The 27,636-nt window shown below is 35.5% G+C and overlaps 1 protein-coding gene across 1 annotated transcript in view; it reads left to right on the plus strand.

Annotated features, from left to right (window-relative positions):
* The first annotated feature begins 920 nt into the window (after positions 1-920).
* LOC306864246 (lysophosphatidic acid receptor 1-A) overlaps positions 921-27,636 on the plus strand; it is a 28,618-nt gene continuing 1,902 nt past the window's right edge. Inside the window, exons 1-2 of the mRNA XM_079408114.1 lie at positions 921-1,183; positions 15,620-16,375. Of these exons, the coding sequence (XP_079264240.1) occupies positions 15,637-16,375 (739 nt within the window). The 5' untranslated portion in view covers positions 921-1,183; positions 15,620-15,636. The remainder of the gene's footprint in view (positions 1,184-15,619; positions 16,376-27,636) is intronic.

Consider the following 27,636-nt stretch of genomic DNA (forward strand, 5'->3'; position numbering starts at 1 on the left):
AATTCTACTCCGCCATCATTGAATCCGTCCTCTGCACTTCAATAACTGTCTGGTTCAGCTCAGCTACCAAATCTGACCTCAGAAGACTACAGAGATTAGTCCGGACTGCTGAGCGAATCATTGGTACAACCCTCCCCACTATCCAAGAACTGTACTTATCCAGAGTGAGCAAAAGGGCTGGTAAAATCACTCTGGACCCCTCACATCCAGCACACTCCCTCTTTGAACTGTTGCCGTCTGGTCAACGCTACAGTGCTCTGAGAACCAGAACGACCAGACACAGGAACAGTTTCTGCCCTCAGGCAATCCATCTCATGAACACTTGACAATAAACGTGGAACACACAACACTATTATATATTATTTATTCACCACACATACTTATTTTTTTTCATTTCAAATTTGCACATACCAGACCTGTACACACATAATTGTCTATATTATATATTGTGTTTTTGCTCTTTTGTACATTGCCTATTTATATTTGTATATTATTATTTTATTATCTGTGTCCTGCTTCCGTTTATGCTGCTTTTTGGCTTGAAAGGCCCCGTATCCATTCCAGGGTTATCATTTACTAAACATATAAACATCCATCCCACTTTCATTTAGATTTGTAAGAGTAGTCTTGCCATTCCAATATATATATATATATATATATATATATATTATAGTATTATGACTACCTACTATTAGAATATGAATGACTTTTCTAAGAAATCACATGCATGTTAAGGTTGTTCAGTCGCTGCTTATAAACTTTACTCAGAGAGCTGACAATGTGTTTTCAATTATAGTACACGCCACACCAGAGCGCGCCTGCAGTGAGTGTTTGCATTTGCGCGTCTGCGTGCGTGTGTGAGTGTTTGACGTCACTCACACGTCTCTCTCTCTCTCTCTCTCTCTCTCTCTCTCACGCTCACTCTGTTGCCGTGGAGTCTCAGTGCTGCAGTTGTTCTCTGAGTAACGTGACAGAGGTGAATTATTCCAGCTCACACGCGCGCAACTGCGAGGAAATAAAATGAATATTTCAAACAGCCGTGGACTAAACAGCACTAAACTACAATCGAGCCATCTCTCCTAACCAGACGCGCCTGTGCATTTGGAGCTTCTTTTCTTACTTTTTGAGGAATTGCGAGTGAGTTTTGGAATAACTTTGTTGGATTTCACTGTCACTGCTGCAAGTAAGTATGCAATGCCAAGGTTAAATATCTGAAAATGGTAAATGAGATATGCATTTTTCTTCGTATAGTTAAACTTTTAATGTGAGGTAGCCCACATAAATATGTAAGCTCAGCAGATCATGCAAATTTCTGATCTTCGAGGCAGTAACGCGTGGCAGTGTCCAACAGAAGAGGCAAAGGAACTGAAAAAAGCATCATCATTCATTTCTAGCCTCTAATTAATGTAGTCTCCCCCATATGAGTTTAGTCATGCATAAATTAGAGGATATAAATCAGACTCTTTCAAGGTTTTTCAATTTGGGTGTATGCATAGGTGCCACTGTTCCCAAAAGGTGTCAAACTTCAGTGTTTGCCCCAATTTACACTAACACCTCCCCTACTCTTCCACATAGACTAAACTCTCACAAGATGATAACGGGTACCTAACAAAAGGGGAATTGTTTCATACGTGTTGTGTGTAGGTAATTGCTGTATCAACCCGTTCTGGTTTGTTGTAAATTCAGATTGATAGCAGTCAAACATTCCTGTCCCTTCTGGCCGGCTCCCAAAAAAACACGCCTTGGTATAATGTATTCCAAACCAGAACAGACTCGGGTCAATGCACACTTATTAAAGTCTTCTGGTGCTGTTTAAATTCTGAAATGTGGCTCATTTTGCTGTAAGCAGTGTGTAAGGAGTAGGTGTGTTTGGTCCTGGTCTGAGTCCACTCTGGAGGATGAACCTGAAAATCATCTCAAGGGCAAATGTATTTTCATTTCATTAGACTGAGTCATGTAGTTGTAGTAAGATTACAATTGAAACCACATTAAAGCTGCCTGATGACTGTACATCTGATTAGTTACACAATATTACAGAAATCAAGTAAATTCAATGTAATTCAGTTAAGTTCAACAAATAAGATAATTTAGTCAAATGTCTTTTTAGATTGATTTTGTATTCTTATTCTTATTCACACTTAATTAGTTTGCATGTAATTGTACACTAGGGGTCAAAAGTTGTGTGTGTGTGTATATGTGTACGTGTACATATATATATATATATATATATATATATATATATATATATGTATGTGTGTGTGTGTATGTGTGTGTGTGTGTATATATATATATATATATATATATATATATATATATATATATATATATATATATATATATGTGCGTGTGTGTGTGTGTGTGTGTACTGTGTGTGTTTGTATATATATATATATATATATATATATATATATATATAGCGTGTGTACTGTGTGTATGTGTGTATATATATATATATATATATATATATATATATATATATATATATATATGTGTGTGTATAATATATATATATGTGCGTGTGTGTGTGTGTGTGTACTGTGTGTGTATGCGTGTATATATATCTGTGTGTGTGTGTGTACTGTGTATGTGTGTGTGTGTATATATATCTGTGTGTGTGTGTGTACTGTGTGTGTATGCGTGTATATATATCTGTGTGTGTGTGTGTGTACTGTGTATGTGTGTGTGTGTGTGTATATATATATATATATATATTTGTACTCTAGAGGTCACACCTACTATTTTTTATATACTTATATTTATATGAATTTAAATTTATATTATCATTTAAATTTATATCAAATATATAGAAATAAAATGTTCAGATTGTTGTTGTTATTATTATTATTATTATCATGTGATTGTTGCATTTGTTTGTACTGTAGAGGCCACCCCTACTCATTTTTGTATGATTAATTTATGCAAAACTTATACTTATATGAAATTTAATTTATATTATTATTATGGTTTAAATTAGTATCATTTTTATTTTAATTTTTTTTTTCTTGTGGTTTTTTTTTTTTTTTTTTTTTTTACTTTTTTTTCACTTATTTTATATTATTTCTATATTCTAATAGGAAATGACAGGAAAGTCATCAAATGGAAATATGAGGATGTATTGACCAAAATAAAGCCAAATCTTATATTTGAGCTTTCTGTAATGCTATCAATTCTATTTAAAATTTCACTGATATTACTTGTTTGCAGAAAATATTCAAGGTGGGTCTTACCTAACATATACAGAGTGCAATACATGCATCATGAAAGTAAAGATACAGTCAATTTTTTTAGCCTTCATTGTGCTTTTAAAAAAAAAAAAAAAGGTAAATTTAGTGCCAAGGTTTTATTATATCCATTGGCTGGTTGACTGCACTCGAGACAGGAAAGCCTCCTCTTTACAGAAAACATCACCTCGCAGGTCAGGACTGGTGCAGCAGAGCTGGTTCCTGCCCTTCCTGCTGTGTGTCAGAGCTGCTGAAGGGAGATATCAAACTCCAAAATGTGTTCAGTGGCCTTCAATTTGCTGGAGTGGCGCTCTCTAAATAAATAAGTGGAATGGGCATGGCTGGGAGGACCCGTGACTCCATACAGTGCATGGTGGTGCTCTATTGTGTGCTATTTTAATGTCCACCCAGTTAGCAGTAAAAATAAGACACACTATTTCGATATATGTGATCTTTTGAGGTGTGTGGTTTGCTGCCTTGAATATGTGAGGAGATGCAGACGTCAAAACAGTTTAGTTCAGCCACAGTATGAGGTTTATTGATTTCTAAACTGTGTATTATCTTTGTAGGATAATGATTTGTTGTGGTGTTGGTGTCAAGCTGTTATCTTGAGATTGGTTTGTGTCCTCGTTGGAGTTTGCGGCGCCTAGTCTGGTTCGTTTCAAAGACAAATTCACAGTGTGAATGGTGGTAGGCTTTTGTAACTTTGCTTTGTGACTTGCTTACTTGTAGTAGGGTGTATCACATGAACATATTTCCAAGTTGTACTGTATACAACCCAAAATGAGAAGAAAAAAGCCCATAAGATTTTTTTTGTTTTGCTTTTGTCATGAAAATTATAAATGCTTTCATTACAATGTGTTCTGATGTTTAACATTTTCATAAATAAAAAAAGTTTTAAAAAAAAGTATATTTTCAATAGTGATTCTCTTTACTGTATTTTAAATCATTTTCAAGCATAAATAAATAAATACAGACATACATACATGCATTTTGTTTGTTTGTTTTCACATATTAACTCCAAGTTGTACTGCATACAACCCAAAATTAAAAACAAATAACAAAAATAATTAATAAATAAATAATGCATGTATGTATGTACATACATACATATATACATACAAAAATAAAAAAGCCCATAAGATTTTTTTTTTAGGTTTTTACATTGTTAAATTAATAAAATTAAAAATAAATAATTAATTAATAATAAATTAAATTATTCTCAATAGTGAGTTTATTTACCGCAATACACAAATTTTAACCATTTTCCAATAAACAAACAATAAATAAATAAATACTTTTTTCAGCATAAATTTAAAGGAGTGAAATACACGATGTATAAAATCAATGCAATAAAAATATTTAGTTTAATATAAAATTTGATTACAGTAAAAAAAATATATATTTATATATTATTTAATTTATATTATATATATATATATATATATATATATATATATATATATATATATATATATATATATATATATATATATATATATATATATATATATATATTATTTTTTTTTTTTTTTTTTTTTTTTTTTCAACCTTCTTTTGGAAATATGACCTGTGTTTGACAGGTATCGTAACATTCTCACACTTAACATCAAAGTCAATATGTTGTTTTTTTTTGTATTAAAATGTGTGCCTTTTGTCTCACTTGGCATACAGCTGATACAAGATGTTAAGTTAAAACATATTGATTTTAAAAAGTTAAAACTTGTGCAGTGTCCAGCCCATATGCATTTCAATACACACCCATACACAACTGTGAGCACAACAGGCTTCATGGAAAAGGGGGAAACGTGGGTTTAATAGTTCAGACGAGTGCATGAAATCACCGTTTGGCTTCTTCCTCAAGTTTTCTTACATTGATGTCAGTGAATACTCTATTCAAATCATCTGCCATAATTTTAAAATAACATATCAAGTGCATCATAAGAGATCGCATTCGTTTTCATAGTGATGTATATTCAGCCTCTAGTGCCTGTTAATATATGAACTATTTGGTTAACCCTCTCAAAGCCTCTTCATTGTCAAGAATATAGGCCTAATTGTTACTGCCATGTTCTAATGCACTCAGTTATGAGTCACAACTGAAACACTTAAGTCAGCCTAATAACATCACTTTCAAGTCAGGTCTGAAGATGGGTGCTCGGTAGAACAGTGAATAACACAGGAAATCTCTCCTCTCATGCTGTGGTTTGGGGCATAGGATAGCAAGAGAGTTTAGTTATGTATAAGTTGTACCCTACTTGTAATATCCGTAAGAACGAAAACAGAGTAAACAATTTTGAAATATAAGGGTGAGTCAGATAAAAGAACCACGTCATGTGAGCTAAAATAACTAGATTATAATAACAAATTCAGCTGCTAGGTGAATCACTAGGTTGATTAAGCAGTAGCTGTCAGCTATAAACTGTCTTGTATTACTTTTTAACAACAGAATAAAACTCCAGAACCAAACTAGTCTGTGCTTAGTTGTGTAGTTAACCACTAACTAGCAGTTAACCAAGTATCTGTCTTACTTTTCAAATTCAAATTAGACAAATCTACCATTTTATGAAACTAAGTGAGTGTGTGTGCATGCAAGTGATGTATGTGTGTATGTATGTGTGAGGGTGTGAGACAGAAGGAAATTAGTCCACATTAGTCTTGGACTGATTTTAAAAACCTATTTACTTAAAAAAAAAAGAAGAAGAAGAGGAGATACCTGACTATTGAAAGAGGTTCTTTATTAAACCATAAAATTAAAATTTTGTAGTGTTATGGCAAGCTTTCACATCAATGTTGTGGTAAGGGACAGCATGTTGGGGCGGTTGCAACAAAGTGTTACAGCTGTGATAAAACTTGTTAACTTGCCAATATCTTTGACACCTGCTACCTATGCCTATTAGAAGCTCAAAAAACTGATTAAAATTATATGACTTTGTGATGCTTAATGCAAACAGCTTAGAAAGTGACAAAAAAATACAATGAAATTAATTATTTTGATTTATTTATTTACTTTTTTTTTTTTTAGAAGGAATGGTTACGTGGCTAATTTCTTCCAGGAAGGATGAGGGACTAATTGAGCATCTCCCACTCTCCCCTAATGCATATTTGCTACGTTTCTCATGCAAACCATTATATTGCTTCATGCAACTGCATAAAATATATAAGCCATATAGACTACTTTTATCATACGTGTATGCTGCTTTTTGGCTTGAAAGCCCCCGTATCCATTCCAGGGTTATCATTTACTAAAAAATAAACATCCATCCCACTTTCATTTAGATTTATAAGACGTCACATACATATATTTCTACGTCCAGAAACTTACATTCTCATTTCACATTCATGCATTTTTGCTCTCATAGTCACATATTTTAACGCTCACATTTATACATTTTTGCTCTTATGCAAATGTATTCAAAGTATACATTTAATATTATAAAAAATAAATGTAAGAAGAAAAGGCATGTATGTCTAAAGAAAATATTTATATGTAAGAGAAGAATATATGTATGTGTGAGAGAGTATAGTGGAAACGGAAGGAGTATGATGGAAACGGAAGGCAGGTTAGGCGCAGCCTCAGCCGTGTTGCCAGAGACACTTACTATAAGTGTCTATGGATTTTTTCCACTATATGACAATTTAGGAAGGGAATAAAGTGGGAGGTGGCAGAATCAGGTTAGGGTCAGTGATATTTTTATATTATTTACATTACTCAAGATTTGGACTCATTGAGGTTTATTTCGTTTTAGATAGTTTTGTTTGTTTTTTGTAACAATATCTGGCAACACTGCATCTCCAGCATTTAAACTGACACGTGTCTACACCGGACGCAAGCAGCCCATCGTGATGCGAAAAAATACAATATACAATGTGGTGCTGGTGCAACATGACAAATCCCGACAGTAAAACTGATGCATCATTCTAATCATGACATACTGACACAAAGTTCAAATGATTTGCAGTAGTCGCTTTGTGGCGTCCAGTGCAGACTACTGGGCTGTTGCAGCGCGGCGCATGCGGTGTAGACACCGTGTGACAGTAATAAAAAATGGCCCATATACAGAGCGGGAAGGTTATTCCTGACAAGACACCATTTGGTAACACAAACGTAGTGATCATCATGATATTACAAAGCTTTTCATTTGGAAATCAAGGTCTGGAGTCTGGAGGAAGACTGGAGAGGCACAGAATCCAAGCTGCTTGAAGTCCAGTGTGAAGTTTCTGAAGTCATTGATTGATTCGGGGTGCTGTGTCGTCTGCTGGTGTTGGTCCATTGTGTTTTATCAAGTCCAAAGTCAATGCAGCCGTCTACCAAGAGATTTTGGAGCACTTTATGCTTCCATCTGCTGACAAGCTTTATGGAGATGCTGATTTCCTGAGTGCATAAATGAACATACTTTAAAGAACTTTTCTAGTTTGCAAATCCTTTTTTTGATTGATCTTTGGAAATATTCTAATATTTTTGACTTTCATAAGCTGTAAGCTCTAATCATCAAAATTAAAACAAAAAACTTTTGAAATGTTTTACTTTACATGTAATGAATCTAGAATATATGAAAGTTTCACTTTTTGAAACTAGTTACAATAAAAAAATTAACTTTTTCACGATATTCAAATTTTGTGAGATGCACCAAAATGTATATTTTATTTTTGTCCGTTTTAAATAAGATAAAAAGTCATGTGGGTTTCGAATGTGGTTGGATGTATAAATATTTCTGGATGACCTATTGCTTTTATAGAGATGGATAATTAACAGCATCGTTTCTGAATAGCGCAAATGTCTAACCCAAAAATTTAACCCCTGTGACCCACTCAAAGCAAAAACTGAGCAAATTTATGTCAAATTTACGTCATTTGGAAACCACTTGTATCTGAAGACCATGTACATTGAAGGATATTCTGGATAAATGAGTAGGAAGCCTAGACCCCTGAGTAATGGAAAAAGCCTGTTAAATCATCTTTTATCCTGTTTGCTTCATCCAACTGAGTTTGCCAACTTTTAAACACTGAGTTTCATAATGATTTGAACAGCCATCTTGTGGGAATCATAAGGTCTGATGATTGTTTTGTAAAGCAGTATAACTTCCAAGGAGTATGAGAGTACCAGATGCATCCAATCCAGGTGCAAACACTCTTCTACCATGACATATTCAGGAAGATAGTGCCACCATGCACTGCTAAACATATAATAGGGGTGGGGGGGTTCATTCACCAGAATGGCGTAAAACAATTTCCATGTCCAGATCTTACAATTATTGAACCATAAAGAGCCAAATGTAGATTTCATCTTCTTGACTTTCCTGAGAACTGCATGATTATATGCTTGAGTTGTGTGGTATCTCACACAGTGCAATGCTTGCCAAATACATTTTCCGTAGAAGTGTGATCATTGTCAGTTTAGGTCAATTATTGATGTTTTTTGTTCCTCTGGTTTCCAAAATTGTGTTTTATATATATATATATATATATATATATATATATATATATATATATATATATAATGGTACATAACAGACCTGTCTGATTTATTTATTTATTTTATGCTGAATGTATTCCAATCACCATGGTACCACAGCTGACCACTCTGGTTTTAGAAGTAACACCAGAAATGGAATTAGAGAAAGTGTAGCACTGAGAGCTCTTTCCTTTCACCATAATGCAAACCGTATGGTGAAGACCTGAAAATCGTGGCTCTGATTGTGCCAGTATGATTGGTTTCCACAAAAGTATGTTAAAAGCAATCAAGGATGTAACAATGAAGAGTCAAGAAGAAACAGTTGTGCAAGACGTCCACAGCTCTTCCTTGCCCATGTGAAACTGGCTCTACAGACCCAGAGAGTACAGTTTTTTTTGGTTTTTATTTTGGCATGCCAACCACTCTCTATTTATGTGATTTCTTAACTTCAAGAGGGACAGCTGCCTTCTTTGGTCTGGAGTCTTGCTGGGTTTCATCTTTGTGGCGCAGCGTGCCACCAGACTAACCAACTCCATGCCCTCAATATTGTAGTGGAGCGCTGCCACCAAGAGCTGCCAAGAGATTTTACTTTGGTATTGCTGTAGTCCAGGGGTATCCAGTCCTGCTCCTGGAGGGCCACCTTCATGTAGAGTTTAGCCCCATCCTGCTCCAACACACTTTCCTGGGAGCTTCTAGTGAGTCTGAAGACCTTGATTAGCTGGTTCAGACGCGTTTAATTAGGGTTGAGGCTAAACTTTGCAGGACTTTGGTTGTCCAGGAGCAAGGTTGAACAACTCTGGTTGGCATATGGAAGATACTCCAAGAGAAAGAAGTTGCTTTAAAGGTGCCATAGATTGGAAAACTCTATTTACCTTGGCATAGTTGAATAATAACAGTTCTGTATGTGGAAGTGACATACTGTGAGCCTCAAACACCATTGTTTCCTCCTTCTTATATAAATCTTGTGAATGCAACTGAAAAATACGCAAATCAGAACACCCCCAACATTTGCATATACCCGCTCATGTTCTAGGCCAGCCACCAGCCGAACCATCAGAAATTCTGCAGGTATTGTGAAGAAACAAGCGAGGACAACAGTGAAAATGGCAGATCATGGAAATAAGTGTTATGTTCCAGGCTGGTCTAATAAAATAACGCGAGCCACTAAAGGGATATGGTTAGCTTCTTGTTAGCGGTAGCCTGTTACATTACAGTACATAAGATTTCACTTACCACATAAACAGAGTAAGGAGAGATGACTGATGATGATAGTGAATGATTTACAGACCCTGAGCACCACTGACAAGCATCTGATCTTCTAAAATGTGTGGTAAGTACTGCTGCTCCATAGTATAAACAGAGTAGGTGCGATCGCGAATTTCGAAAGTGAAACTAAAAGGCGATTGTGCATTTCAATGCCCTGCATATTAATTATATATTGTATTATTATATATATTGACAATGGTAATTTTAGATTACCTTTCAGATGTATTTAATCATAAAACCATTTATAATCTATGAAGACATTTATTAACACTTATGTCATATTTTCTCTAAACCTTCTTGTACATTAAGACATGCATCTGCAATTCTGCCCAAATTAAAGATATTGTGTTTGAATTTGTACATCTTATAATATAATTATTATTAATGACCTCATGTGTTTAATAAAAAAAATAAATAATAAAAACATTGATTAGTGAAATGAACCAATGATTTCATAAAATATTAGAATGATTGTCTCTCATTGGCCTGAATAGCTAAGCCCTCAAAACACATCTTATTTAGCGGTTCAGTATTGCATGATTTGTAGATTATATTTAATAGTTTACACTTTGCAAAAATGTTTTCAATTAGTTTTAAAAGGTAACATTACATTCTTAAGGACTCTACACGTACGTTTCTTTCCAGATTAGGAACACCTTCTGATCAATGAAAGAAATTAACCTTACTATTATAAGGTGATTTTTGACTCCTTAAAGTATTTTTTTAACCTTTGTAATGCCATTTTTAACTGTATTTATTAAATGTATGTCATATGTTGTGCCAAAAATAGATTTATTAACTTTTTGTAAAAAATAAAAATAAAATAAACAATAAATACATGTAAAATAATAAGATGCAGCCAGGAAGACCTGAAATCAGCATCAACAATTAATCTTTGTGCAGAACAGAAGAGCACAAATGTGGCATGTTTACAGACTTTTTAATGAGACTCAGAGGTGGCATTAATACATTTAATAAAAACAATGTTATGAGATTGAATATAGGGACATTAAACAATTCAAATTTACACTTTAAAAATGAAACTCCCAGTAGGTGGCAGCAAGTCACTGTCTGTCATTGAATCATTCATCTAATCGATTCGTTCAAACGGCTGATTCATTAAGGAATGAAGCAAGCGACTGTCTTTATGAATGGGTCGTTGAATCATTGACTCACTAGATTTGTTCAAAAACAAAGATTCTGTGTTTGCTTGGAGATGCGCAAAACAGTCTGCAAAATAGTTCTGAACAGATTAGACAAGTGTTCCTAAAATGTAAGTCGCTTTATATTAACTTTTGAATAAAATCAATAATGTATAAATCTGTTGTATAAATTCAATTTCACATGCAAACTCTTTCTAATCATTATGTTCATAGCGATCTCACAAACTTCTATTTTAGTGAATGAAGCTCTCTACACTGCACACTGAATCTATTATTTACATCGTCTCTACACTTTGTTTGTTACAATGAATGACGAACTGCAGTCTGCTGTCACGATCAGTGCTGTGAGGAGCAGCATGCGCCGCAATAGAGAAGCATTTCCATTGGCTGCAGTCTGCTGTTGATGGCCAATCAAAGACGGCATTGCCCAGCAAACCATAGACACAAATATCCCGCTACATTTTGTTTAGTCTGCACTGCACTACTGTTTTTGCAGAACTGGGTTCGCTTTTGTAGTCGTTTGAATGGATAAAATATAGAAATCGCTTTAATTTTCAAATAAATCTAACCAGTTGGAATTGAAACGCCGTTCCCCCTCGAAATTCACTCCCCGGACTCTGTCCTCCCGCGTCCGCCCCCATTTCCAGCCCTGATTGCATCTCCACTTTATGCTATAAATCAAATCTCCAGTGTGTTCATTTTTTCACTCGATCTGACATCAACAGACTGAACAGAAGAAATGAACCAGAGAAAGAAGGTGGAGCCCCAGAGCCACACCTGCCTATTACATAATCACCACAATGGTAGTCTGAAGGTGCTTACCAGCCAGAGTGAACTTTTCTGGAAACTTTCAAACTCCCAATACGAACTCCAAATTAACTTTGTTTTGACCTGATTTGAAATGCTGAAATGCTGCTGTTCATCCATCTGTTTCGCCTAAAGTATATTGGGGACTTTATGAAGAACGGCATTGCAGTTGCCGTTGTCTCTGCTGCAAACTAGATCTTATAGTGGTTCATTTTCCATTTTTTGCTTACTTCTGAACTATGCTGTTACACTAAAAATAAAGGTGTTTCACGATGCCGTAGAGGAACCTTTTTGTCTGAATAGTTCCATAAAGAACCTTTAAGATCTGAAGAACCTTTCTGTTTCACATAAGGTTCTTTGTGGCGAAAGAAGGTTCTTCAGATTACGAAAGGAAAGATAGAGATGGTTATTATACTTCAGGTTTAAGTATAATAAGCTGGTTACAAGACAGCTAAGTTATGTTTTCCCATTTACCCTTTCTTGTATTTTAGAGGAAGATTCAAGGCCACCTAACATAAAGTGTAGAACTAACATCTCAAGCCAAAATGGCCCACAGTTCTCAGCAAACTTCAAAACCATTTCTCAGCAGTCCATTGACACGTTTGTGATTTAAAGACACCAACCCCTTACTTTAGTTGAGTTTTTTTGTGGGATCTGCGGGCTAACTGTAGCCACCTTGTGTTTTGGGACTGTGGATGCTTCCAAAGAACCAAGGCTGGTTGTGGGTGGTGGTCATAGATCAGTGAACAGATTCAACAAAGCAGGTTCATACTGCTTTTGTGTAATTTATGCAGTCCATCTGTAATTTTGTAGTGTCTGCCTGAGGCTGTGTGTAATCATTGTGATACTTAAATACATTTGAAATCAATTAACTTTTATACGAGTCACTTTCCAGAAAGGGTATCTGTTTTCATAGACTAAGGCTGTCAGAGAATTCCCTTTAAATGTGCTCTGACTCAAATATTTAGAGGTATGTATGTACCTAAGCGTGCTAGACACAGCAGGTAAATGATACCATTAGCACATCTGTAAACAGGTCCAAGTTGAACCCGAGGTCCAAGTCCATGACAGGAGGACATGCCAAAACAGGTTCTTTGACACTTGTTTTCAAACAGGGTTTAGCCCCAGGGACCAAGCAAGATTGTAGAGTTCAGACTGAACTTCCTCTAACTCAGGAGTATCTAACAGTGTGGTATTCTATATTAGATCTATATTAGATTGTGGTTTCTAACAAGTGTATATGGCAATTGATATAATTCTAAATTAAAAATCTAAATTTTCAGTCAATGTAGCCTATGGGACGTTATTTTTTGTAATGTATCTTTAATGCAGAATGACCCTCAAAAGTTTGTGAACATGAATCCACCACTACTTTACCTGAGTTCTTCATTCTTCCTGGATTGTTAACAGCTTGCAGATGCCTACCTAATTATGGGCATAAATTAGCATCATTCTGCTCTGAATCACATTGGAGTATTGCCTATGCACCAATGTGAACAATTTATTCTTTGTAACAATCCAGTTTCATTGCTTTTTGACAGGATGGGTGCAGAACAATGCCTGCATTGTATTCTCAGACAGGCAGGGGACCAATACTGAAATGGATCGAGGCTGGTGCTGTTGCTTGTTCCTTAACCTCATTCTCAGAAAGTTTGCCTGCACAGTATTTATATTGCATATTAATGGTACTTTATATTGTTGATTATGATCAGGGTTTGGTTGATTTTCTGGAAAGGTGTTAGCATGAACACTCTTTTATTATTTAGATATGCTTCCAAGATTGTCGTTAATAAATCACTAAATAAACAAGATCAAAGCATGTCATTCAGTGATGGATGCACTGAAACAACATTGGTACCAGTTGGTACCAAAACATATTTGAACACATGTTTAAAATAAATGCACTGTATGGATGGTCAATACCAGCAAAAATGGCATTATTGCATGAAGTGAAATATTTTAGAGAAATGCTAATTTGGAAGAATCAATTGGCAAATGAAATAGTTCAATTTAATTGATATATACTTCCTAAGCAAAACTGTTTAACTGTTTACTATCACAAAATGTTTCCTTGAGTAACGGTCTTGCGATCTGGTTTTAGCAGGAGACTCTGTGAAGCTACAATGTTATCAAGTGCATTCAGCCAAAGCCTTTCTGGAATTTCCTTTCCACCGTCTTTATCCATTGAGGATGGGTGCTGCAATAATGCTGAAACTGTGGCTTTGAGCATTGATAGAGGAAGTTCACAGACATTTGTGCACAGACCGCTCTTGTTCATTGCCTTTAGTTTAGAGAGATCAGAGGCCTGGGGATGTATGATAAAAAACATTGACACACAATGACATGATCTGTCTGCCTGTATCCCAGCACTATGGACCAATGTGTGGTGATGATAGGTTTAGAAGTACACAATAACTGTTGAAAGGTCACCCACTCTTGCTTGGCATTTGAATTCTAAACAATTGATAGCATGCTGAGCCTGAGATGTGAATGTGAACAGGAAAAAAAAAAACAACAAAAAAAAAAAATATATATATATATGTGTGTGTGTGTTTTGAAGTTTTAGTAATGGATAAAATAAACGGTTGTACTGAAAATGGTTCAACTTTATTTATTGATTGACTGATTGATTGTATCGTATTGTATTGTATTGTAGCCAGGATTTCAAACAAAATTTACTGTTATGATACATTACTGATACTTGAATGGTGCTTTTGCATGTATTTTGAAGATTGAAATCTTCAAGTCCTAATTCATTTTAATTGCTGGGTAAAGAGCAACCATTAGATTACTCAAAATTTCTGCTTTGGCAAATGATGACAGCATTTTCAAAATTACTTTTTTATATAACTTTATTACAATGATTTAACATGTTTTTTTTTTTTTTTTAAAAAACATAAAAACAATGAAGCCCAATTGACTACTTTCAAACACATCTTAAAAATAAGTTATCTTGCAATACCCAAATGAGGCCTATTTCCTGTGCTGGGTGTTTGGGGAGGAAGAATCGGCCAATTCAGTCTTGCACTGATGTGTTTAATAGTTCGTTTTGGGAGTCAGAAAGCCATTCTACCGACAACCATTGTGCTTGTTTGTGTGTTTATGAACGTTGTCCTTTTTTATGCGTTTAGTTTGCCTTTCCTGGTCAATCGTATGAGGTAACATGCTAATAAAACAGAAACAGATGGAAATTGCATGCTATAAAGTCAATATTTTATGCCTGTGAAACATCTCGCTGGGTTCTGGACATACTTTGGAGTTAAATGATGATCTATTTTGTTGTTCACAATAGAGACATTGTGGTTACACTTTATTTTACAGTCTGTGCACATACCTGTACTCACGGTGTACTTACCTAAGAAAGTACTGGATAATATAAGGTAACTACATGGGCAAAGATTAGGTTTTGGGGTAGATTCACATTTATTACCTAGTTATTACCCAGTTATTGCATTTACTATAAGTATATGCATTTTAAATGCTCTTGTGCTTGGTCACAGAACATACATCAACGTTTTATTTCAGAATAATCCAGTGTCTATGGCTCTAAATCAATTGGCCTCCATGCATGTGGGTGACAAGTGTACTTTGTATACCATCAATATCAAATTACAATCCATAAATTATGCAGAACTTTAAGCCATGTGTGACTTTCATTAGACTTCATGTAATATTGAAACTCTGACACCTTTTTTGATCTTTTTCAGAAACAGAACCTTTCAGGATGGATGACGGACAGTGCTACTACAATGAAACCATAGCCTTTTTTTACAATCGTAGTGAGAAGTATCTGGCCACAGAATGGAACGCCGTAAGCAAGCTAGTTATGGGACTTGGGATTACAGTATGTATTTTTATTATGCTGGCTAACTTGCTCGTGATGGTGGCCATCTACATCAACCGCCGATTTCACTTTCCAATCTACTATCTAATGGCTAACCTTGCAGCCGCGGACTTCTTTGCGGGACTTGCCTATTTCTACTTGATGTTTAACACGGGACCCAATACGAGAAGGCTAACAGTCAGCACTTGGTTGCTTCGCCAAGGCCTCATCGATACGAGCCTTACAGCCTCAGTTGCCAACTTGTTAGCTATAGCCATTGAGCGCCACATAACCGTGTTTCGCATGCAGCTCCATACCCGCATGAGCAATCGACGAGTAGTTGTAGTTATCGTCATCATCTGGACCATGTCTATCATCATGGGCGCCATTCCTAGCGTGGGCTGGAACTGCATCTGTGCTATAGATACTTGCTCCAACATGGCTCCCCTCTACAGCAACTCCTACTTGGGCTTCTGGGCGATCTTCAACCTGGTGACCTTCGTGGTGATGGTCGTTCTATACGCCCACATATTCATGTACGTACGTCAGCGAACCATGAGGATGTCCCGGCACAGCTCGGGTCAACGGCGGAACCGGGACACTATGATGAGCTTGCTGAAAACGGTCGTGATTGTGTTGGGTAAGTTCTGCTTCAATAATTCATTAGTCAATTATTTTGGGCTTGGAGGGCCAATGTCTTGAAGAGTTTAGCTCCAACTTTCTCCAGCACATTTGCCTGGAAGTTTACAGTAATCCAAAAGACCCTGAGTAACTGGTTCAGTTTAAGATATGAGATGAACTCTGTGGGGTATAGTTAGGCTCCAGGAGAAGGATTGGACACCCCTACTCTAGCAGAGTAGTTCCCAGTCTTGGTCCTGGAGCCCCCAACACTGCATTTTTGCATGTCTTCTTAAAGGGGTCATATGATGATGCTTAAAATAACATTATTTTGTGTATTTGGTGTAAAAGAATGTGTTTACACAGTTTAAGGTTCAAAAAACATTATTTTACACATAATGCACATTATCGTTGCTCCTCTCTGCCCTGCCTTTCTGAAACTCGTCGATTGTTACAAAGCTCATCGTTCTGAAAAGCTTGTTGTGTGCTCTGATTGTCCAGCTATCCAGTGTGTTGTGATTGGCTGAATACCTCAAGTGTGTGACGAAAATGTTACGCCCCTTACCATATTTGGAAACACACAGCATTTCTACGACATGGCGGCGACCGCACCAATACTACAACGAGAATAAAAGCTACGCCTTCTTTCTTTGTGTAAACATTTAGACGGTGTTATGCAAATCTTCCAACACAGTGACATAGATGTGGGGGCGTGTTTGAATGAGGTGTTTTAGGAAGGCGTGGGCGAATCTTAACTTTTGGAAATAATATCTCTTTGGGTTTGAGACTTTAGTCTTTGCAACTTTATGGATATATAAAGATATATACTCCAAAGTATATATATATATATTACTCCAAAGACATATATACTCCAAAGACATATACTCCAAAGACAAAAGAAAACTTGAAATCGCATCATATGACCCCTTTAAGCAAAAATACCCTATTCAGGTCATCAGATCATTAGTAGAGACTGAAATGAGTCTGACAGACAAAAAGAAATGTTGAATGTGCAGTGTTTTTGCTCCAGGAAAAAGGTTGGGAATCAACCCTGGGTAGCCAACCCTGCTCCTGGAGGGCCACTATCCTGAAGACTTAAGTTCTAACCTGCTTTACAACACACTTGGCTGTTGTTTTCAAGTAATCCTGAACCCCTTAATTAGCTGCAGAGTTTATCTCCAACTCTGATCAAACTCACCTACCTGTGATTTTCTAATGATCTTGAAGACTCTGATTAGCGTGCTCAGGTGTGTTTGATTAGGGTTAGAGCTAAACTCTGCAGGAAAGTGGATCTCGTGGGCCAGATTTGAGGATCAATGATATAGAGAGAGTGCATATCTTTGATATATCAAGTCTTTAATATTAATTTAAATACCCTATTATAAATCAGTAAACTAGATGAGGTAAAATAAGCAGTGTGTATAAATCCACATGATTTGTGTTTATTAGTGAAAGTGCAGTACCTGAAATGTAAACATAAATTCCTCAAACAATCATCATGATTATAGTTTTTGATAATATATATTTTTTTTATCAGTTTAACCATTATACAGCATGAAGAAAATATGACAAAAAGTTTTCATTGACTTGAACTAGACTACAATGCTTAGACATATAGTTGACTAAAACTTGACTAAACAAAATAAGACTAGGTTGACCAAATATGATAATAACTAAAAAGTACATTTGACACAGGACTAAGACGGAGACTAATTTAAAAGACTAAGACTAAAAATGGCTGACAAAATGAACACTTGTCCCAAATCAGATAGATATCAGTAGATATTACATCTGATGTGAAACAGGCTTTGCCATTATTAAAAAGTTGATTACATATAGTATGAATGTGTGTAGTGTCATGTTGGCTTTGTCATGTGACCTACGTCATTAGTTTGTTAGCGTTGCTCACTGTCATTCACAAATCCTCTTTCATGGCCTCATGGGATAGTAAACTGTCCATCAGATGCACATCCCAGCATTTTGACAGAAGCGGTAGTTAATTCAGGTCATTTTCACATACTGTCTATAAATACAGACATACTACACGTCACATACTGTGTATTGCCGACAGTATGGTAGGGAAGTAAGCATTTAGATTTTTATTTGGATGCATGGATGGAATATAACATGTCCAGTTTGGGTCAATTCTCACACTATTCCACTTGCAGATTATATCTACATAAAAATAGCATCGTATCCTTTATTACAAAAAGTGCAATCATAAGCAGATGGTTTTAAACCACAATGACTTGTTCAACAAACAAACTGTCATCACTCATTTTTAATATTATTTGAAAATGGTGGGAAACCTCATAAAGGTCAATTCTCTTGACTATCAAATCTTTGTAAAAAAACAAAACAAAAAACACATGAAACGATCATTAATCATTTTTTTTGGTCTACCACAATTACTGTATCTGCACTGTGGATATGAGTACCATGGAGCCAAATTGCACATGTTCCCTGAGAATATGTCCTTTAATGATGTCACTATGACATAGATGATTTGCTCTGGGGATCAATTTGTTCTCTCCAATTTCTGTTCACACTCATTGTCTTTTTGGTGAGATTCCATGTGTTCGCTTCCTGTCAGAGTCCTTCAGTGCTAGTACAAATGTACACACCAGGCTCCAAGCTGTGACTCAAACCACTAAAAACCTATACATATATAAGCAGCTTTACCTAAATGCTACGTAATATGTTACCCTTCGCTCTATTGTGCCAATTACAAGTCGACGAACAATGTAGCCCTTGAGCAGTCTACAGCTGAGGGCCCGTCATAGTGATCTTGCAGCCAGTTCCACTGTTTGCCTTGCACTGCATCAGTGTCATGCCTCGCCGGCTCCTCCAGTGAAGCCTGGCTTGGAAAAAAAAGGAACCCAGTCATGGTTCAGCATCCCGCTGCACAAGCACGGTGCATGAAACAGTACTGTTGTTGTTTGGACCGGGCAGAGCTTGTCTTGAACCTCTGGAGAGAATGGAGAGCAGGGGGTCTGGATGAAAGGACGGTTTGTAGACTGTGATTTCAGCCTGGAGATTAGAGATGTATAACTATTAATAACATGGCAATTACATGGTAATCTTTGGTTTATTCTGATCAACATTTCACAACCTCCACCTAAAAAGCGAACTAATGCAGCAGGAAGGGGTAACTGAAAACATAAAGGTGTGGTCAAAACATTGTGTGCCAAAAGAGACTAAAAAGTGCTAAAAAACTGATGTCACGGGGATGTTGTAAAAAGGTTATTTCAATACTTGTTGGACATCAGCACATTATTTCCCTGCTCTATCTGCATGAGAGTTTATTGCATATCCAAAATTCTCTTTAGTGCACTGCTTGTCTAATTATAAACAACTTGAAGTTGTGTCAGACCAGTTTGCCTGTTTTTGTAGTGTGATCTGGAAACACTGATGTCCACTGTCACATCAGAAATTCAGGTTTCTCTCCACCAAAAAGAACTTTCCAGGAAATGATGAGAGACTGTATCTCCTCACACTCTTCCAAATAACTTCTGCAAGCTAAAATGAAATCAGTTGTGTGGCTTCTCAAAGGCATGACTCATCCATTGTTGAGAGTTACTCAAGGGCGTATGAAGTATATTAGAATAACATAGTTACAGTGATGATGAAATCATTGGAACGGTTTCCACTCCTCAAGAAAAGGAGAATCGGGACTCTTGTGGTGTAAAGCAGCAGGTCATTTCATTCGGAATACATTTTGCCAGTGTTGGCTTTTTATTCATCTGCTTTCTTGCCTTATCAGCATTAATGGATCACATGACAAACTCAGATATGCTTACATGGCATACAGATAATTTTGAAAAAATAAATGAATTTGGAAGTCAATGTTTCTGTTTATGTTCCCTTATGATGGTTTCATGAAGACAGTGACCATCTTTAAAAATAAAAACAGATTATAATAAACTGACCACTGCATTTCCAAACTGCATGCATGTATTGCATTAAAAATATTTTGTTGGATTAACTGCCATCTTGCCTCTTGTGAATCCCAGCCATAATTGTAGTTCATAACAAATATAAACATCCCACCCAAGAAACAGCAATGATTTGAAATTTATGGAAGTATATCAGCATATCAACCATCCATTAAAATTGTGTTAAATGAGATTTATTCAGCTATGTCAGATATAAACAACTGTTATAACTTTGCAGTTGATGGTTTGAACATCAGCTTTCAATTCACTATGCTAATTCAATCATAAAATCACAAAAAATTTACATTAAAATTTAATTAAATTAAATTATATAATCAACCAAACAAATGTACTTTTAATAGTGAATACAATATAATATAAGTTTTATCTTTGAGGAAAAGCACTTAATAGGGATTACGTAAAGATTTCATTAAGAAGATTCTCATAGACTTCAAAATGTAAATATCTGGTTAGAAATCTGGTCTGTGTGCCGAATTCCAGGAAAGTCATAGGAAAAGCTGTAGGGTAGGGCTCAACAAATCACCATGCATTTGCTAAATCCTTCAGTCCCAAATCTGCTGTTAACTATGCAAAGCATGCACTAAGCACTTCCACAGGTGTTGCCGTCTCGCTGAGTTCCCCTCAACCTCCTGCTAATGCTGCATATTTTTGACCACAAACATTTGGCCATGTGTTGTCAAGTTTACCAAAAACAGATAGCGCTTGTTTTGCAAAGATAACTTTTACTGGTGGGTTGTTAATATTGATAGACATTGATTATTTTTGCAGTCTAAATGTTAAAGATGACATGATGTTTGTTGAGAGAACTTATCTTAGATGAGTCAAGATTTGTCACGTGACAGTAAATCATGATGTGTTGTTGAAAGCAGCAAAATGATAATGGCTGTAAAATTATCACACAACTCAATATAATAGCTGACTAGTTGCACACATAACAATTATATTATAAGTCTCACAAACTGTGGACGTTTAAAGTTATTATTACTTGTGGTTTAGACAGAGAATCAGAGGTTAATTTAGTAACTCTTCAAGGGTGCGTTTCCCTTATAACTCGTTGCTGAACTGTAGTAATTTTGCTGCATATCCATGATTCAACAACAAAACTGTTGGTAATGACATTGTCACGCAGGTGAAGAAAGAATTTCTGCTAATTAATCAAGTGACACACATGGGGACTACCTCGGGGGGTTTTTTAAGTTCTGTCCTATATACATGTGTGTGTGTGTGTGTGTGTGTGTGTGTACTACTCAATATATGATCTATTTACATGCACATCACACCAACAAGAAACTGTGCTTCAAACTATAATGACATTGTGACCACAATGCTTTTTGGAAACACATGCCTGAATGGTTAGAGATGAATGAAATCAATAAATAAAGTTTATTAGTCATTTTGAATGACAGGACAAGTTTAGAAAAGGTTTTACTATGCTCATGAATTGGACTATATTTGTCAATGTTTTTGTGTAAACAGCACAATCACTTTTTTTTTTTTTTTTGCCTTGATTTACTTTAAATGGTTCCTGGGTCTTTTAACTAATTACATTCAATTCAGACTGCAAGTTCACAAGAAGAGAAATACTGCATAATTACATTTGCTACTTCACTTTGACTTTTTATTGATTGAATATACCGTTTGAATATATAACTTTTCTCACTTGTCCCATCATACCCCTACAAAGAGCCAGTGATAGCTTTTATTTTTGCAGTAATGGGGTCATTCACACACTAAGAAGTCTAGAACTTCTTTTAACTTGAGCGCTACCTTTATATAACATTGTGGCATGCGTGAGATGCCACAAAAGAAGTGAAATGCAAGTCCAACACATCAATTAAGAGCATCTTTACACAGAAAACCAAATGAGAAAGCAGTGAAGTGGAATGGAAAACACCTTCTGTATGAATGGCTCCTTACTCTAGACTTTTCCAGCAGCAGTCAAACACACTTAATAAAAAATAGTAGTCATTATTATGTTATATATTTTAGGATATCTGTTCCAAAGAGTGTTGAGGTGCTGAATAATTGGCAAAAACAATATATCGCTTGACTTCCACTTTCCAAAACAATCAAGGCATGTTTTCCTCTATATGGCCAATTCCTTGCTGGTGTCAAGGAGAGCCATAAAGTACTTCCTAGACAAACCAAACATTCACACGACTTGAATCTCTTGCAGTGTTCGCCTGAACACCCCAGTCATTGTCCCTGATGGTGTTAATAAGCTTTTGCGGAAGTAATAAATTGAGATCCTGCTCTAACATGAAGCAAAACATTGAGCAGCTGCCAATTTAACTGCTTATTCAGCTTCAAAGTGGAGGAGAGCTTTAATGAAGGGTGAGGGACGTCATTATGGACGTATTTGTACCTAACCAATATTCTCATGTACTGTAGCTATGACATTAAGAATGAAGGGTGAAATATCATAGCATTCAGTTTTAGTAAAAGTACTGTAAAGTATCAAATAATTCAGTTCATCCACACCAATGCAGTGTTGGGAGTAATGCATTACAAGTAACGTGAGTTATGTAATCAGATTCCTTTTTTCAAGTTACAAGAAAAGTAATCCATTACTTTTAAATTTACAGCAAAATATCTGAGTTGCTTTTTCAAATAAGTAATGCAAGTTCCTTTGTTTTCCCATTTATTGACTGACAGCTCTCCTGTACTCAAATTGAGAGAAATTGGGAGTGATGTGCAAAGACATAGGCATTTCTTTTAGCCTTAGGCTTATTAATTTCACTTTTAGTGTGAAAGGGCCTTTGCAGTTGCCAAAAATACAACTTTTGGGTTTTTTGTTATTTAAACCAAATAAGCAAGCCCAGCCCATGGGTGACAAAAAGTAATACAAAAGTAATATAGTGTAAGTAACTAAGTAATGTAATAAGTTACTTTTTCATGGAGTAATGCAGTATTACTTTTAAAAGTTACTTTTCCCAACACTGCACGCATGGAATTGTCTTTCTTTGTGTGTCTGTAGAGCACTGAGAGGAATACTTACCCCAAACCCATCGTTATCCATCAAACTGATTACTATTATACGAGACGTAGATTATGGATAAATTACATCTAATTATTACATCTATGTGTAAGCGGAAATGTGTGTGGAGATATCATGTCATGATAATGCCACTTACGGATCACTCAAATGGACTAAATTAAATCAGAATTGTGTTTCGGTGGATGAAATTCCCATTTAACCGATATCAGATGTAATTCTAAATTAGATGACATAAATATCAGTTAATAAAATCGAGTAAAATGTTTCCAAGAGAGCATGACATCAACAGGATGGCTGTAGGCTATCTCATCTGAATCCAAGTCCATACTATGGTCGATCAAAACCATATTATCAAAATGTGTAGCAACATTTCTGTGATTTTGTTTTTTCTTTCACTCTCTTCCAAAACAAGCTGATCTTCGCGGTTTCAAATAATTTTTCTGAGCTGTTTGTGTAAAATAAGCTCATAACGCTGCTTCATTCTCACAGCTGAACCCACAGTGAAGTGCTTGTGATGGAAACCATCTTCATTTCTAGTATATTTTTATTTAGAGATTCATTATTCTCAGAAGAACAATGGGTCCCACTTTATATTAGGTGGCCTTAACTACTATGTACTTACATTTAAAGTAATCATTTGATACAATACACTTATTGTGTACATTCATGCTTTTTAACTGTACTTATATTTTTTTAAAATACCTATATGTAATTACATCCGTAATTAATTTATGTAATTACTTTTATAATTACACTGTTGACCCATCCCTTACACCTTAACCCACACTTAAACCTACCCATACCACCAAACCTGTTCCTAACCTTACCCGTATCCCATCTCAATAGCAGCAATAATGTTTTGCAATACAGTATGAACACAATAAGTGTTTGTCTTTATGGTGGACACTACAATTTTGTCAGAATCTCTGACTTCAAACGTAGTCTTCAATTCCCCTTGCTCACGTCTCTGGTTTTGTTCAGAGAGAGCAAAACATGTGGCAAAGCCTGCTGAGAGTCTCCACATAACTTTCTAATGATGTAAACCATTCAAGAGCAGCTGTGTTCGACTAAAAGAAGAGTTTCTGTCTAGCAGAAATAGCATCTGTAGCCAAAATGTTCTTTTTCAGTAAACATTTTTTGGTTGTCGAAGTCATGTTGGGTTGGATTCATAAGAAAAAGTAAGTTTGGCACAAAGAAAATATGCTGTAAGGATTGTTTTAAGCACTGGATGCATCCCTGCCCTTCTCTTAGTAATGGAAAAGCCAGATAACCACTGCCTTATATGATGAGATGCATGCTCTGTTTCAAAACTTTGTGCACTGCCTATATAGGAAACTTACGGAGCCCCTAAAGGGACATTGGCAAAAAAATTAAAAATTAAGACTTTCGCGTGCACACGAGAAACTATCGCGTGCGCACGAGAAACTTTCGCGTGCTCACGAGAAAGTATAGTTTTCTCGTGAGCATGCGATAGTTTTCTCGTGAGCACGCGATAGTTTCTCGTGAGCACGCGAAAGTTTCTCGCGCGCACGCGATAGTTTCTCGTGCGCACGAGAAAGTCTTCATTTTTTGCCAATGTCCCTTTAGGGGCTCAGTAGAAACTACCTTCTTCTGAAGAAAACCATAAAATGCTGTCCTTACACAAAGTATATACACTGAATATACAACTTTGAAAAAATGTATACTCAGAAAGTATATTGTTCAAATAAACGACAAGTAATACTTGATGAACTTTTGATGTAGAAACACTGAAAAGGTGTTTTCTCGTAAAACATAATACTGTAATCATTTACAATTTCAAGGAAAAAAAAAAGGTGTGTGTATGTATGTGTATGTATATATATATATATATATATATATATATATATATATATATATATATATATATATATATATATACTGCCGTGCAAAGGCAAAAGACCGTAACTTTGATTATTGTCGAAAATGAATTATTGATTTTTTTGGGACATTCAATACATCCTTTTTCATGTACATAAATATATTGAGTCAATTTCGTTGTTTTTCCAAGGAAATAATGGGTGGTCTCAACCGTAACTTCAAAAAGCCCAGAAGAAACCAAGGCAGAACACCGTATAACACCAGTAACGGCTCTTTCGCTTTGTTTGGATGCTCAAATTGAGTTATGGAGATATGCCTTTGTTTAACCGCGCGTCAAAATTAAGTTACGGTGCCGGCTTGGAGTTATACGGTGTTCTGCCTTTTTTTACTGTCCATTTAAAGTCTGCTGCATTTTAATTAGAGTGTAGACAAACAAATTAGATCGCGATCTACCAAACAGCTCCATATAACAAACCACTGTAAAGACCAGACACCTTGGCAGCAATACATAATCGTGAATAACCTTTAAAGAATTTGTTTTCCCTTTTTGTAATGCAGATCATTCACCAGGCCGTCACTTCTAGTTGGATGTGTGTGTACTTGAATGCCGTAGTATGTAGCATGATCAGTCATAAAATCAGTAGAATAACAGTTCGCAATTAAATCCATATCCTACCTTTTCTTGTAACCCGATAAAATCAATCCACAGCGCTGAACATCGTCTGAGATTTTTAATCCACACGCATTTCTGAGCATGCCTGCTTGCTGGCATTCACATAAATCCACAAGTCATTCTTTTAGGTTAGGCTATTTCATTAAAGTCAATATAAGCAATTATGCTATGTATAGAATTATTTTACGTAACTGAGCATAGCAAATAAATTGGTTGCAAAACGGTAACCACTCACATGTTTGACTTTTAGTCTGCTTGTTACGGTTAAAAAAAAATAAAATAAATTAATAGTCACAATACTATATGCCAATATGAGATGATCCCATGATCAGTAGATTTTATACAGGTGTTACTATAATGATTTTTTAAATGGAGATCAGCAATCAAATATTGATAATGTGGAAGTCACTGCCTTTTTCCTTGGTGTGACTTCTCACTTTGTGCAGATAATGCAAAGGCAGAGTACATTAACTTCAAAATAGGGGTAAACGTTTTGAGTTCCAAACTTTTTATGTAGATAATTTTCATTCCTAAAACATATAATTGCCAAATTTCCAGTATCCTACCTATAATTAATTTGGCTGGACAAGCAAAACAACTTTAAAGTCATTTTTCTCAGTTTCACACTCGAGTTAAGGTATTTTGCCTTTGTAGGGCACTATATATATATATATATATATATATATATATATATATATATATATATATATATATATATATATATATATATATATATATATATATTCAAAAGTATTCAAGTAAACTTCAAGTATATTTCCAAGTGTGCTGTATGTAGTAAATGTACTGTACTAAAATAAATGCACTATACTTATGTTTACAGGTTGTATAGATCTTGGGACTAAATTGGCTGACTATTTAATTTTTTTTGGTAAAAGTATACTTACAAGTAGGGGTGGGCGATGGTAGACATGATTAACCAGTAGAAATTTGTCAACCAGTAGATATTTTGGACTATTGTCTCTATCGTGGTTACGCGCACATGTGACATTGCTGTGCTACATTGTCATGAAAACGGATGGTTTCTGCAAATTTCTAAGCATTGCGGTATAAAAACTAGTGATTTTAAGCCACTGAAACGTAATCCGCAGCGAAAGAGAAGCTCGTAAACACAGTAATTTAGGTCTTAAGTGAAAGCAAACAGCTGAGAAAGAAAACATGTGTAACAGTATATTAGATCCAGGAAGCTCTTAAAGTGACAGCAGTCTAATATTCCTGCTGTCTGTCATTCATGTTTATCACTCAACAAAAGCGAGAAAATCTCTCAATGATCTTGACTAAATCACTTTAGTAATTTTAATAAGAAGGAATATATATGTAATTCACAGTGAAGAATATGCAGTTTTTTATACATTTGAATACTTGTATTTGTTTGTACTATTGCTTGTAATAATTTTCTTATTCTTATTTAATCACTGCCTGTTTACTTGTCTTCAGTGAACATTGGGGTTTTTCTTTTTTTTTCTTTATTTATTTTTATTTAGGCTAGTATTATTTTTTGTGATATTAACACTGGTGACAAGAATTATGAAATGTCTATGGTATCAAAAAATTTGATATCATAATTTAAAGCAAAAATAACTATCACGATATATATCATTACCGTAAAATACAATTACTACTATTATGATTTAAAGGGTTAGTTCACCCAAAAATGAAAATTCTGTCATTAATTACTCACCCTCATGTCGTTTCAAACCCGTGAGACCTCCGTTCATCTTCGGAACACAAATTAAGATATTTTTGATGGAATCCGGTATGCGACTATCACAGAAGAGCATGCACAGTTTCTGTCCAGC

Source organism: Barbus barbus (assembly GCF_936440315.1).
Source record: "Barbus barbus genome assembly, chromosome: 45".
NCBI classification, from domain to species: Eukaryota; Metazoa; Chordata; class Actinopteri; order Cypriniformes; family Cyprinidae; genus Barbus; species Barbus barbus.